The 16,163-nt window shown below is 39.9% G+C and overlaps 1 protein-coding gene across 1 annotated transcript in view; it reads right to left on the reverse strand.

Annotated features, from left to right (window-relative positions):
• Positions 1-16,163, reverse strand: part of TNNI3K (TNNI3 interacting kinase) — a 258,488-nt gene that overhangs the window by 42,903 nt on the left and 199,422 nt on the right. The window contains exons 22-23 of the mRNA XM_010989036.3: positions 12,224-12,283; positions 9,016-9,185 (exon numbers count right to left, since the gene is read on the reverse strand). Coding sequence (XP_010987338.1) covers positions 9,016-9,185; positions 12,224-12,283 — 230 coding nt within the window. The remainder of the gene's footprint in view (positions 1-9,015; positions 9,186-12,223; positions 12,284-16,163) is intronic.

The following is a 16,163-nucleotide window of genomic DNA, read 5'->3' on the forward strand; positions in this document are numbered from 1 at the left end:
AGCACTGGAGACAGCACCAAAAAGGAGAGAAGGTCATGCTCTCACCGTGTTCACAATAAAAGAGTAAGTGATTGACTAAAACTTTAATTGCAGGCTTATGTATATGCTCTGAAGAAGCTCCCCTACTGATTCTTGTGGGTCTAACGCTTGAATTTTATCGGACTACACAGGGAGAAACAGCATGGGCTCAACAAGGTGGGAGGTCAGATAGAAAACACCTGTATAAAGCTGACATCTTCAAAGGACAACACTAAGATTGGTTGAACCGGGAATAATAAAATCCATTCTATACAGGAAGATACAGAGGATAATTGCTCCATTTCATCCTTGGCTCTAGGTAAAGTGAGTAAAATGATAAAATGAAATGTGAACCCTGAGAGGTCCCATCCACAAGTCCACACATATGCAAGTTTTAAAACAAAACTATCAATACGTGTGTTTTACGAAAAACTCCAGGTTGAAGGTTTAAAGTGATCCTGTGGTTTAGTGTCCCTAGATAATCAGCAAGAGCAAAAGCAAATCATCTGTGAAGTAACTTACACCAAATAAGGGTAAAAAAAAATTGTCAGGAATAAAGTTTCAAGGAACATGAGTCACAATACAAACAAATATATTCTAAATACAGGATGAAACAAAGAGCAAGAATTATCAGAAATAACCAACTACATAATTAGATCTACAAAAACTTCAGATACAGAAATATCAGATATTCAGACAAAGAATATAAAATAAATGTGTGTGAAGAAGGGAAATAATTTAAAAGAATGTAGAAGAAATGGATTTTCAAAACAGTCTAGTCAAATTGCAAAAACTACAATTTCTAGAATTGGAATAGATATTAGAAATTAGTTGAATTAGAAATGTAATGAACAGAACAGCATAGTAGATCCAGCTACCAAGACAATAGTGTATTGGAAGATGGATTTGAAGAAATTACCAGAATAAAGAAAGTACAGGGCGGAAAATATATTTTTAAAAAGAGAGAGATTAAGAAATGTGGAAAATAGAGCAAGAAGATCTAAAACACATCTAATTAAAATTCCACAAAGAGAGAGTAAAGAAGATGGGGTAAAGACATATTAAAAGAGGTAGTGGCTGAGAAATTATCCAGAATTTATGAAAGATGTCAATCTTCAGATTCTGGACACTCAACAAATTCAAAGCAAGATAAATAAAAATAAATCCATATCTATACACAACATAGTTAAACTGCACAATAGCAAAGACAGAGAGAAGTTCCAATAGCACTTAGAAAGGGCAGATTGAAAATTTTTAAAAATGACAATTAGATTCACAGATGATATTTTAACAGCTATAACAACAACAAAGATGTGGAAAAGCATCTTAAAGATACAAGAGAAAAAAATAAACACCTCAAATCCCATATCCACTGAAATATCTTTCAAGAAAGAGGGAAAATGAAGGTGTTTTCAGATGCTTACTTCTAACAGTCATGTTAAAGGAATTTTTAAAGATGCATTTGAGGAAAAGAAAAATGATCTAGGAAGAAGGTGTAAAATGTAAGCATAATGAATAATGAGACAGTAAATATGCATAAGTCTAAATAACCCATAGCTGTATAAAACAATAAAATAATACCTAAGCTGTGGAATTTAAAAATCATGAAGAAAGTAAAATAATGGACAGAAATATATAATTCAGGAATGATTTGAAACCAAAATGCTCTAAGATCTCTGTTTTGTTTGGGAGTAGGACAAACATCTTAACATAAAATTTATTGTTTAATAATATGTTAGAGTTTCTAGGGCACCCACCAAAGAATAGAAAAACAGAATGCCTGTTCAAATACCCCAAAGGAAAACAGGGAAAAGGATAGAGGGAGAAAAATACCCAGACAGAATAAAATAATATGGTAGCAATGAATTCAAATTATTCCAGCAATCACAATGAATGTAACAATATGACAAAAGGTATAACAACCTCACAGAGAAGATTATAAAACCAACTAAAAGATATTAAAGAACATCTAAATAAATGCAAAAAGCACTATGTTCATGGCAAGGGAGACTCAATATCATAAAGATGTCATATCCTCCCATACTGATCTATATGTAGGTTTGAAATATCTATAATCAAAGTCTTACATCTTTGTGGAAAATGCAAACTGATTATAAAATTTATATGGAAGAGAAAAAGTCAAGAATAATCAAGAATAGTCAGGATGGGATGTGCCATATCAGATTTCAAGGCTTTAAGACCGCTATTGTAATTAAAATTGTGTACCACAGACACAGGGATAAACATCCAAGGGAACAGAATAGAAAAACTGAAAACAGATCTGTCTAAATGCAAGTCCTCGATACGTGAGCGAGCTACTAGTTCAGATCACTGGGAAAGGGATGACCGTTCCTTTTAAAGTGGAGGGCAGGAAAGTTCACAGTCATTATTTCATGTTTGTTCATCCTGTTCTCCTTACACCTCAACTGTATCCCCATCATCTCTCTCTTCAGTGAAAACTTTCTCAACTTACCTCATTTCAAAGCCATCACTCCATTTTTAGACACACTGGGAATGAATACGTCAGTCATTCATGCCATGTACCTACATTCTATTCGTTTATTAAAAAGAAATGGATTAACATTAATGCCCTAATAGTGAGGGGGTGGGGTGGAAAACAGTTTGAGTTAACTGGTGGTTCATTATTTTTGGACAAAAACAAATTTGAACTTGACAGGAATGTCAGGGTCAAAAAACTCTGAGGGCCACAGTATTACTCACAATTTGGAAGCACAAAGCATGGTATTCACAGCCCAACTAATGATTCCTCTAATTTATTATAGATAAAACTATTTAATATTCACTGCACACAATTCAGTTATAAACGAGATATTGTAGGTGCCTGAATAAAAACAAAAGAAAAGGCAATTTCTGTCCTTAAAGTATTTGTGAGCTAATGGGGAATTGAAAATAAATAACCATAATATCAGACAAAATATCATAAATACATAAAGTGGCACAAATTGCTGTGGCCTTTGGAAAGGCATGAGTGAGGAGGAGTTAGACCCAGAAAAGGCCCTCTCACGACATAATGGTCAAGCTGACTGAGATGTTACTGTAGGCTGATTAATATTTTGACAAGATTAGGGGCAGGTGTCCAGGTTAAAAGATAGGACATGGGAATAGGCTGGCAGTCAGCTAAAGGCAGGGTGTGCATGGAAAACAGGAGAACATCTAGTTTGTCTACAGTGTGCGTTACCAGGATGCCATTGTTATTTTGTGCAAGATAATTCTTTAGTTCATGGAATTGTCCAAATTCAACACTCTGGCTCCAGCTCATGAAATATCAGTAGCACCTCCCTAGTCACTGGGACTACCCAAAAAATACCTCCCAGTTCCAAAAACCCTACAACGTTTTTGAGATGAGAAGAGACAGCATTACTCTCTGTCTAGAACCACCAGAGCATCTGATGTTCAGCGGGAGGTGAAACTGGAAATGTGTATCACTGGTCATTTTGGATTCCAGGATGACATAACTTCACTGAATTTTAGAGGCAATGAGGAATTACTGGTGGTTTTAAAGTAAGGTAGTGTTATAATTGGAGTTCTACTGAAGGGAGACTATGCTGGCAGTGGAGGGCTGAGAGATTAGGGTATGGGGAAGCTGGATGGCAGGAAGAGAAGGTGAAGATGCCACAAAGGGAACACAGCAGCCACGTGTGGACAGATGGACTGGGGGCTAACTCTGTGAGGGAAGGGGGCGGGAAGGGAGTTGAAGCCATGGATTGCATTAAATCAGTGACAAAGAGAGAAGTGAGGAGGGGGAAGTTTCACTTGGTCCTGAGCACGGTGCTGAAACTTCAGATTGTGGTGAGCTGACAAGAGAGACAAAAATGGGGATGAAGAAGGGACTGGAAGAAAAGTGAACAGTTAAGGAGCCTGAGGGAAGTGTCAGAACAAAGAGTACACGGAGGAGAGGAGGCATATTAAAAAGCGGAGTATTCGACTTGCAGAGGTATGGATGCAACACCATGGCTTGTTCTTGAAAAACATCGTGCTCCCCAGCAGTGAATGGACCCCTCACCACTCTTTTTTTCCTTCCCTCCCAGGAACATCAGTTTCCTGGTGCTGTCATCTTACACACTTGCTGTATTCTGGACAAACCAAGTATAAATTAAAATTGTGTAACACATTCAATTTTTATAAGTTGAACTGCATCCTAAGTGCACTAGGCAAGCTTTCTATTTAAAGGACCCCTTTGATGGACACTTTTGTAATGTGGAAAATTAATTCCAAATGAATCTGTTTCACAGCTCCAATCTCTGGATCTCTGGTTTTCTTCCCCTGGACAGCTATTTAGGTCATCGCATTCTATTCTCAGAGCCCAGCCCTGCACAAACACTAATTGGTTTTCACATCTGAAAGGTTGTGTATCACTTTGTCGTTTCTAAATTTACATGATGTAATCCATGTACAAGATGGGAGATTTCATACCCTGTGGGAGGAGCAAGTGCCACATGCTTCATTTTCCAAATATATCTAGAGACACAAAATATTTTAAAAGAGGCAGAACTTCAGGAGTGCCTTTCTCAAACTCAGACTTCACCAATCTGTGGTTTCAGCAGGAATTAGAGAATGCCTATTATCTGTGGAGAAAATATCTGACAAAATTTCCCACCTTGGTGCTTATTTTATTAAGGAAAATAATAATTAAAAACAAATGTGGAAACGAACAACCACCAAACCCCGCCACTGTATCAGACATTACAAAACCACAGGCTATAAACTTCATAACTCAAAAATTGAAAAATAAATGCACCATTTTTAAGACTTTGTTGAGGGCTCTGAGACTTCAAATTGGGAACATACATTAGTCAGAATAATGTGTCTAATCTAGTTCCTATGTTTTAAAGACGTAATACTGGGCTAAAAATTACACCTTGTGTGATTGTAATGAATTAGAATGCTTCTTAGATCAGAGGCAGCTAGCACATTGCAAGGACTTTTGGGAGAGACCACACCGGTATTCAGTCTTCAGGATGATCTCCTTGGTCACAGCTGCTGTTTTACCATTGTTCTCATGTTCCTCTTTCATTTACCCCATCAGCTGCATCGGAGTGACTAGCAGGTTGGATTGTAGCATCTCCTCTAGCATGCTTCTCATGCTTGGATGTACATTGGACTCACCTGGGAAACTTTAAAAAGATTCTGACGTCTGAATACACCCCATAAATTTTGGGTTAATTGGTCCTGGGCACTGGTGCTTATAAAAGCTCCCCAGGTGATTCTAATGTGCAGCCGAAGTTGAGAGCCACTGTCTTCCAGGCTGTTAAACTCATGAACCCGCTGGATCCTTGGGCTCTTTGACTTTCAGGACCTGTGGACCTCTGGTCTCCTTTGCTCTGTCTTTCATATACACAGGGTACAAAGATAGGATCGGAGGGGAGTAGCTGAATTCTTTCCCTGACCAACTTCCAGAAGAAACTGGAAGAAGTCCAGCAAATACAGCAATTGGAAAAGCATATCAAGCTTCTGAAAAGTGACGTCTCTGTGCCAGAGAAATTCAGAGGGTATAGGGGAGTCCTGGGGGAGAATTCAAGTTCCACCTCCATAAATTTAATAAAGTTACCCTTTCTGAGCCTTGGTTTCCTCATCTATAAAAATTGGAATACCTACTTTCTAAGGTTTACTTAAATAACTGTTCAAACTGTCTAAAATAGTGCCCAGTGTGCAGTAGAAGTACAATAGGGGTAGTTATTTAAATGGAAAGAGGAGAGAAAATAAAGTTTATTTACTGATTGTGCTCCAAATTAAGAATAATTACAATTTACTGAGCCAATTTACCCTATTCTTTATCTATGAAACAAATATTTATTACATATTGACTTCATTCCAATCACACTGCTAGCTACTAGGGATACAGTTACAAATAAAACAGATGTGATTCCTGTCTTGGTGCACCTAACAACTTAGCTAAATGCTTGCCCTTGATTTCAAGCAGTCCGAAGACTGAACTTACCAGAGGATGGTACAACTACAACTACAGACTGACTTCCGGCACACCCTCGCAGCAAATTTGCAGGGTATGCTGGGCTGTTAAGAGAAATTTGTACCAAGTAGACAGACAAGCACTTACCAGAGTCCTATAACTGTTGTGAAGGGCCAGGGAGGGATATAAAAAAACCTTATGAGAATATCAAAGAGAGCATCTCAAAAAAAACATTATTTTTTTGCCACCCTGTTTGGGCAGTTTTAGGAGTAGTGGCATACATTCCTGGGTGTCTGAAGGCCAGAGAAGCTGCGTTCCTTCCACCCTCAACTTGTCCAGTTGGATGTCTGCTGTGTTCCTATGCTGTGTAGCTGTCAATGTATTGTAAGTCGTGTGACTTACCTACGTGATAGGAACTTGTATCCTTTGCTTGGCTCTGTTGGCATTTTTCAACAAGTCACTTATTCCTGTGACAATACTGCCCCTCCCAATAACACTCCTAAGAGCTGATATTATCTGTTTTTTACATATAAGACTTAAGTAACTTGCCCAAGGTCACTGAGCTGGTAAGAGGCAAAGCTGAGACCGAACCTCAGCTGTGTCTGACCTCACTGCTCGTCCCCTTAACATTTGCCTCAAGTGGACAAGCCTCGGGTAACTTGCTTTGGAAATATCAAAATCTGGCTTTTCAGAAAATTAATTTTAAAACCTCAAGTAATGAAGAAGAAGAGATGGAACTAGAAGACGATACTATGTCTGAACCTAATCTAATTTTGGCCTATGTGCCCCTTACAAAATTATGTAAGAGACTGGAATCCAGTAAAGAATTGTGTCCAGTTTGCCTTGGTATCAATCAAACTCGCTGATACTTAATTTTATGACATTCCATAGATTAAAATCCCCATGATTCAGAGTCCTATCTCTTCCTAGCTGCAGCTGCAATTCTTTCGTCAGACTAGGAATATAACTACACTATAAAAGCAACAGTAGCAATTTGTAGATGGTATAAGATCTCTTGCTCACTCCGGATAATCTTTCCTGCCTTCAGTATAAAAATGTTTACTCTGATGACAGAGTGTGAGTGTATGTATGTGCATGTATGTGTGTCTAAGTGCACATGTGTAACGGCTCATGTGCAAATGCTCTGGAGCACATGTGGAAGGACAGGGATTTTAAGCCAGTCTTTCTTCATTTTCCATAGGTTGCAGTATGCACATCTGTTTGGACCACAGGTGGCCATATGATCCCAAGGGGCCAATCACATTCTCTCTCAGGGCAGACTGCACTTCCTCCTGACTCATTCCACACTTCGTATCTATGCCACTTGAGCAAAGGCTTTCAATGTGTGTGAAGCTGGGCTTGTCCTCTTAGCTTCCAAGACTTCGCCCATGAGAATAACAGGCAAAAAAGGAGGGGGAGGGACATGTGCAACTGACTCGGATACAACCTGCAGCTTAGCATCACGCCCACCTGAAACCAGTCCACAGACACATTAGCAAAAAATAAATGCTTATGGTTGTATACCCTTGAGTTTTGGTATGGGTTTTATATAGGATTATTATGGCAATAGATAGCTGATATATCTCTCCTTGAAACTTTGCAATTAAACTGAGAGACAGCGAGACTGTTGGGAATGGGGGCATGTCAGTGGCGGAGCTTGCTATAGAAGAAAGCTGAACTCTTTCTTTTTTTCCCTTTTTTTCCTGACTTGCCCCTTTGCTTAAACTTTTTCTTTTTTTTTTGGTTGATTTTTCTTTTTCATTGAGGTGAAGTTCACATGACATAGAATTGACCATTTTAAAGTGAACAATTCAGTGGCATTTAGTACACTCACATGTACAATATTTTGCAACCACCACCTCTATCTAATTCCAAAAAAATGTTCATTCCCCCCAAATAAAACCATGTATCCATTAGAGAGTTACTCCCAATTTCCTCCTTCCCTGCCCAGCCCCTGGCAACTACCAATCCACTTTTTGTTTTTATGGATTTACCTATTGCTATGGCCTGAATGTGTCCCCTTCCTCCAATTTCCCATGCTGAAGCCCTAACCCCTGTAGGACTGTACTGGAGATAGGGCCCTTAAGGAAGTGATTAAGGTTAAACAAGGTCAGGAGAGTGGAGCCCTGGATCCCATAGAACTGGTGCCTTTATAAAAAGATAAAAAGACTCCAGAGCTCTCCCTGCCACGTGAGGGTACAGTGAGAAGGTGACCATCTGTAAGTCCCACCAGAACCCAACCATCTGGCACCCTGACCTCAGACCTCCAGCCTCCACTGTGAGAAAGTAAATTTCTGTTGTGTAAACCATCCAATCTATGGCATTTTGCTATGATAGCCCAAAATGGACTAATACACATATTCTGGATATTCCTACAAATAGGGTCATACAATATGTAATATTTATCCCTGGCTTCTTCCAGTTAGCAAGTTTTCAAAGTTCATCCATGGGTAGCCTGAATCAGTACACCTTTCCTCTTTATTATCAGCTGAATAATATTCTATTGTGAGGATACCACCATTTTAATCTATTAATCAGCTGATGGATATTTGGGTCGTTTCCATCTTTTGGCTGTTGTGACCGGTGCTGCTATAAACATGTGAGTACAAGTATTTGTTGGAGTATCTGTTTTTCAGTTCGTTGGGGTATATACCTAGGGGTGGAATTCCTGGGTCATATGGTAATTCTCAGAATGCTGAATTTTTGGTGCCCAGATCCTCTAAGCTATTTCTTGATTCCTACACAAGGAACTCTTCCTTGAACTCATAAGAAAAGCCCAGAATACTTCCAGTACATTCCTTTCATTGCTGTAGCTAGAAAATTCTTGCTGAATCAAGAGTTAACTACTGTTACTTGAAGCTCAGAGAACCTAAACTCATTGATAATGAAATTTATAATTTTTAGTCATAATATTAGAAGGAAAAAAAAATGGGCTCCCAACTCCTCTTAACAAAGTTTGCCACAGGGGTGGTAAATCCCCAGTTGATACTAATCAGATCAGGTGACTTTCTTGACGAGATTCTGGACTCTGACTCGACTGTGTGGCTGCTGCTTAGATTATCACTTACCTCTGGGACCAGGCGGCGAAGGACCTTGCATTTAGAGCGTATTCCAATTCAAAGCGGCTGCGCAGAGCTGCCACGTGGCTCCGGCCAGGCCCCCCGCGGCTCGCCAGACAGTCGGAAGAAGAGGAAGGTGAGAGAGACCCACTGCTGTTACTTGACGCAGGAGACATCAGCTGAGTGAAGGAGGGGCAATTTCAATCACTTAATAAACCCAACAGGCTTAAAGGCGTAGCGTAGAATGTAGATTTATTTTAACTTTCTATTCTAGGATTTCTCATACTTTAATTTCTCCTCATCTAAGCTTGTTTCTGGCTTCTCCTTTCAGCCTCTGAAGGCAACACTTGGCTCGCTTAATTTACTTTTCTAACCCAGTTCTATGCTGAAAGCTGGCCCATAAAACTTCTGCTCATGTTTCAGAAAACACAGCAGACTCAAATCAGATTCATAAAATAGATAGAAGGCTATTATTTAATGGTGAAAGGATTCTCTACATTTTTCACCATGGCAATAAGACCCGTGGCAGAGTTCCTTTAAACTGTAGCTTAAAATTATTCCCTTTACAGGAAATTATTCCCTTTACATAAAGTGGATTTATACACTTTTCTAAGAGTATGGAATGGATGTATAAAACATCTATTTTATAAAGGAAGGATGTTTTAATGCCTGGCAAGCATGAGGACTAAATAGAGTTGTTGTAAGAGAACATTTAAAAATAGTTACAAATAGCTCCGTATGGTTAGAAAATAGAAGAGTGTGAGGAAAGAAAATGAGAAAGAGAAGAGGAAAAATAGAAGAGCGGTTTTCTTGAATTTTTGACAGCCTTGCTGTTTATGCACTCCACCTAACACAAGTGAGAACATCGGTGCTTTTGACATTATAATTTCGTAAGACACGTAGACAGGAAATTTCGGTTTTAAAAAGTAATGTATGCAAATTCTAGACTCTTTGTAGTCAAGCCAAGGCATTTCTAAGTAAAGCTCTGAGAATCATATGAGGTCAGTGTTGAAATGAACCTTCACACTCTTCAATGATTTAATCTGTTCTGTGCACCCTTTTCATGTTGGCTCTGCAAGCTGACGGGAAGCCTCCAGTGATGGGAAAACCACTCCTTCCAGATCCATTCATTTATCTTAGGACAGCTCTGACCATCGGAAAGTTCTTCCCCATAAAAAACCAGACCTGCTACTGTACTTCTTTTCCATCTGTTGGTCCACGGAGAATGAGGCCGACCCCTTTCCATATGATAGCTCCTCAGATGTTTAAAAACAGCTGTTGGACTCACCCTAATTTTCTCTTCTCTGGGACAAGCATCCTTGGTTCCTCTCATTGGTTCTCACATGCATGAGTTTCAATCTAGTCACCATTCTGATCTCTCGTCCCTAAAATTTGTGTTGCAGTTTTAATTATCCCTTTAAAAGGATGTAACTGGCCGCTGTTTTGTTTGGCCATCTCAGAAGAGAGAGGAACGATCATGTTCTTTATTCTGTAGCGAGACAGATAACTTCATATTCTAACTCCCAAGAGCTGATTATCCATTAACTTTCATGCTGCCCCCAAGTCACATCTCCACCATTTGACTTTTTTTCTTTTTACTATTATTTCTTTGACTCTACTGCATGATGTTGTATTTGTCCCTATTGAATTTATTCTTGTTAGACATGCCCTATTACTTTATCCTCCCAAATATGCTAGAATCCTGCTTTCAAATGCTTGTTGTCTCCGTTTTATTATATCTACAAATGTGATGAGCAGAGTCCTCCTGACCTTGGTCTAAACCATTGACTAAAATGTTGAAGAGTAGAGAGGACAGAGCCTTATGGAACTCCACAAGTTAAGCCCCTTAAAGCTGAGTCTAGTCCATTAATTAGCACAACACAGTCCAGTAAGTTCTCTTTGCATCTAGCCTGCAGTCATTCATTTCTCCACCAGGGGAGATTGTCCTGAGAGGCTTGGTCAATAGAATAAGACTAGCTAGTTTAGCAGATCCTACTATTGTCCCTGTTTCTGAAACTCCCTCTCTGATCAAATTGGATATATCCCAGGCTTGGAGGCTTGGAGGCTTGGAGCAGCCTTGTCCTGTCAAACACAGAGGTTCAAAGTGAGAGGATACTTGGAACTCATGCCTTAAAAGCATCTCTCAACATCCCAGGTGTCTGGCAGATGCTCCTGTTGGTAGGGGCTGCTGTAGCCCCACCAGATAGATTTCTACTTCTCTCGCCTTTGTATGTTTCAGGACTGAAGAGAAGAGGAAGGAAGTTCTATGTCTAAAGACTAAAGCTTCTATATAAGAAGATTGCTCTTTATAAGTTCCAGTAAAGAGTCACGAGACAGAGCCACTCACTACAGGCAGCAACTGCAGCCCTGGGACACTTTCCCAAAAGATTAGGTTCCAGTCACTCTTAGTCAAGATTGTTTTTAAGGCAAGAAAACTTTGCTTGGATGGTCCCCCTTGGGGATTCAGTTGTGCAGGCTGATGTGGTTTCCCCTGACTTTTGCTCCTTCCCTTCACATGCACGTATATGTCATGTCCATCCCTCTCCCCCACAGCACTTGTTTGCATTTGGGAATACATTGTTATTTTTGAATTAGTGCTCATGTTTCAGCTCCCTGGCCTATTTTCAAATGCTATCTCCCGAACAGGTGTATAGAAAATTAAGGCAATTACAGAGAAAATTAAAGCAAACAGCTCCTTGATATTAAGGAAAGAAATTTCCATTAGCCTCATTACCAACATATATCACTTTACGTAACGCATGTGTGGTATAAAACCACTGCCTCCCCGTTAATTTATGCACTAACTTTAGGAATAATTTTTTTCCTGTTCTTATTGAACAGAAATGGACAATGGCTTAACAGTTTAGCTAATATTTCATTGTATGTAGGAACTTTTGCATAGAAAAAACTGATTTAAAAAATTACCTTTTAACATATTTGTTATATTTTCAAAATTTTACATATCGATTTTTTAAACTGCACGCCCATGTCCATTTGCCTGCCTCATTACTTGTTGAAAGGGCCCAAATTCACTCTGAATTTGCCTTTGCCGCTAAAGATGCAGTCAATTCTGCTCCCTCCTAGGAACTTAATTAACAGGGTAAAAATGTGAATGGAGTTACGGATTCTCACACTTTCTTTCTTTAACTCCATTCCCCAACCACTTCGGACATTCCAGCCTGTTTAATGGACAGATTTCAGAAGCTAAAGTTCTTACCTCAATGTTGCACAGACACTCTTCTAACTTGGTAACAACTTCAGAAAATTCCGGTCTTCCCTGTAAATAAAGAAAATACTTTTTTTTCCTCCCCCAAAGAATAAAAGGGAAGCAACTCTCTTTGGATTTTAAAATTGGGTATTTGCATTTATAAGGAATGAGATTAACAATAAAGTATATTTTTATTTAAAATACACTTGCATTGAAGTGTTAATTGAATGTTCATTTGCTGCTCAGGGAGGGATGTTGAGTCTTCCTCTGATAAGAGTTTTAAGTCAGAATTTGCAACTACATTCAGATAATGAAATAGTGGAAAAGCTTTAATTAGCTTTGCATGCTTTTAAATGGCAGGTTTTCCTCTTCAAAATGAAAGAATAAAAGTGAATACTACGAACTATTAACCATGTCAGTGCCTTACACTGTGCAACATGTCGGTGGGAAAAGAACTGCTAAGGCTCATTTTACAATAACTTCACTTTTGGAAATGCCATCTCAGATTCAGAACTAAGATCAATAGAAACCTCACGACTATGCCCTACTTTAGGGGTGAAGATAAGCTTTTTATCTTCGAAAACTGTCATTAACGATATTGTCCATTATGAGCCTCCGAGTCAGATGAGTCTGGTTGAACAAACATTGATTGTATTCCGATTCTGTTCCCAGCTTTGTTCTAGTTGCTAGGGATATGAAAATGATAATGGATCTGTAGAAAAAATTCTTGGAATTTTAGAAAATGTTGGTCTCTTTAGAAGAAATTATATGCCTCCTTTTGTCAGGTCCTAAGGACTACATAACCTATCATTTCTCCCTTTATGAAACTTTCACTGCCAGGAGGTAGATGGCCCAATTTAACATTCAGGTGCAGTAACCAACTAATTTCGATTCTTAGCAGAACAATTTCTCCCTTAATATCTAGGCCTCCCCTGAGGACACTGCTTCCCCCAAAGCTCTCTCAAGAGGAAGCTGTTTTCTCTCACGTTATTCCCTGTACATCTAGGTGGGTGGAGCAGTAGTGGGTAAGTGGGGCTCTGTGTCTTTCTTACTGACATTACAACTTTCCGGTGCTTTCTCCTCTGAAAACCACCAGTTTATCAAGCTATTCCACTGAGTTACCCTCCCTCATTCTTTGAAGGTGATAGCGTCTGGCTCGCTGTCACACTGACACTACTCTCAGTGCTTCTGTTACCTGTGCAGACCATCATTAAGGTGGCCTGACCTCTGGGTTCCTGCATCCCCTCTTCTGCAATGATCTTATCCTCCACCTTCCCTGAGTCACTTTGCCCCCTGGTCATTCACACCCTCGACCCTGTTATTCGCAAAGCCTGCAGCTCCTCTGTGCTAGCCATCCTCACGGTTTCCATCAGGTCACTCTCTGGGCTCTGCTGTGTTTTCTTTCTAGCTCACTTCTTTTAGAACCCAGACTCTAATCATCTTTGACCACACAAACAATCTTACCACTAAACCCCCTACCCCAGCTTTTTATTGTGAAGATTTTCAAATACACCCTACAGCAGAGGAGAATAGTACAATAAATCCCCATGCATATACCACTCAGCCTTAAAAACCATGTTTGCTAATACTGTTCTGTTTATCTATCCTACCATCTTTTCAGTGTCATCCACTCACCTCATTTCCTCCCTTATTAGCTTAGATTTCATTGGCAATCATATTCACTCGCTTCCACACAGCCTCTACTCCTCTGCCTTATCATGCATTTTGTACAAAATTGAAAAAAATCCCAGTCTCTATTAATCTATCCTGACTGGTCTTACTTCAAAATCATTACCCTCAGACCTCAAGGGGACCTTCAGTACGTCCTAGAGAGCTTACTTCTAGCTCATTCACTCTGTCAACACTCTAGATGGTCGTTTCGCACCTTCTCCTCTTTCCTCAAACCTCTAGTTCCCACTACTCCAACCACCACCCACCTATGCTTAAAGCACACAGTCCGCCCTCACTGCCTTTCCTGTAGGTGCACGCTACCTGATTCCATCCGGGGCCAGCTCCTTCACTGGGTACTAAATTGCATCCTTGGTAATCTACTCAAGGACGCTGCCTGAGCAGTAATTCTCCCCTCTATGTTTTTGCATCATCAGTGTTCCCTTTCTATTGTTTAATCTCATCAATGTACAGACAGAGAAATGCTTTCATCTTAAAAACAAATAACAAAATAAAACAAAAAACCTCTTGACTCTGCTTCTTCCTTAACCTACTCTTCTATTTCTCTGTTTACCACAATTGCTCTAAAGAGTTGCCTGAACTTGCAGTCTCTTATTCTCTCCCTTCCATTTGTTCTCTACCCCAATCAGACTTACTCCTATAATACCCTGCTGAAACCCCTCTTGTCAAGGACACAGAGACCTACCTCCTCATTGCTAAATTCAATGCTCATTTTACTTGGCGCAGCATTAAATGCAAATAATCATTCCTTTGTCCCTGAAACAGTCTTCAATTGGATTTAAGGTCACTGTTTTCTCATCATTTTCCTCCTCTCTCACTTGCTATTTCCCAGTCTCCTCTTTTGGTTTCATGTCTCTGCTTTATCTTTAAATTTTAAATTGCACCAGACCTCCGTCTTTCGGTCTCTTCTCTTTTCTATTTAGAGTTAATTTGTTGAGGGTTTAATTCAGTCTCATGGCTTTAAAAAAAAAAACTTCTAAATACCTATATCCAGCCCAGCACTCTTTCTTGAACTCTAGCTCACACAGGCAATTTCTTGTATTTATCGTCTTCTCCGCTTCAGTAAATGGCAACTCCATCCTTTCACTTGCAGAAGCCAAAAACCATAGGATAATCTCCTAATTCTCTCTTTGTCACACTCTTGCTTCTAATCCACCAGCAAACCATATTTATTCTGCTTTCAAAATATATCCAGAATCTGGACAAGTAGCATTTATATTGGATCAACCCTCCCCAGATAACAACTGTAAACTCCAAACAGAATATAAAAGACAGCAACCTGAAAGCAGCATAGTGTGAACAGAAGTAGGCAGATTTGGGAGGAGGATACAGAAGAAACGAAGGCCATGGGGGTAGATTCCTCATCTTTTATTTTTTTACAATATGTACTGTAAGGGCAGATCCTGTCTACATATTAGGGAGCAATTAAAATTCTGATTGAAAGCCTGCAGTTTTTCTTGCTCCGAAGAACCAGAGGACAGAATTCAGAGCAACCAGAGTAGAGTGTATTAGCTGTGGTTTTGTAACAAATTGTCATAAATTTAGTGGCTTTAAACAACATCCATTTGTTATCTCACAGTTTCCATGGGCCAGCAGAGGGTAAACAGATCCTTGGCTCAGGGCCTCACCAGATTAAAATCACAGTTGTCAGCCGGCACCACGATTCTCATCTGAGGCTCAGAGGCCTCTTCCAACCTCACTCATTATTGGAAGAATTCATTTCCTTGTGGTCATATGACTCAGGTCCCTGTTTTCTTGCCAACTCTTGTTCAGGGGTGACTCTCAGCTTCCAGAAGATGCCCACAGTTCCTTGCCACCTGGCCCCTATAAGCATTCACAACATGGCTATTTGCTTTCTCTCTGGCCAGCAAGGGCATGTTTCTCTAAACTTTCTCCTCTGTGACCAACTGGAGAAAAATTCTCTGCTTTCAAAGGGCTCATCTGATTAGGTCACACCTACTCTGGATAATCTTTGTTTTGCTATAGGAGGAAACATAATGACGAGAGTAATATCTCGTCTCATTCACAGGTTCTGCCCACACTCAGAGGGAGGGGATTATTCTTGCCATGTACACCAGGGGCAGGAATCTTGGGGGCCACCCTAGAATCCTGCTTATCACACATAGGTGCTAGGAAATGAGCAGAGATCCTGGAAGAAGGGAATCTGGGAGAGGGAGCCCCAGAACCTGCATATAAACCCTGCCTGATTCTCTGGCTGACCTTGGAACCACACAATGCCCAGGGCAGGCTCTAAGCAGCC

The sequence above is a fragment of the Camelus dromedarius genome, chromosome 14 (genome assembly GCF_036321535.1).
Source record: "Camelus dromedarius isolate mCamDro1 chromosome 14, mCamDro1.pat, whole genome shotgun sequence".
Classification (NCBI taxonomy): Eukaryota; Metazoa; Chordata; class Mammalia; order Artiodactyla; family Camelidae; genus Camelus; species Camelus dromedarius.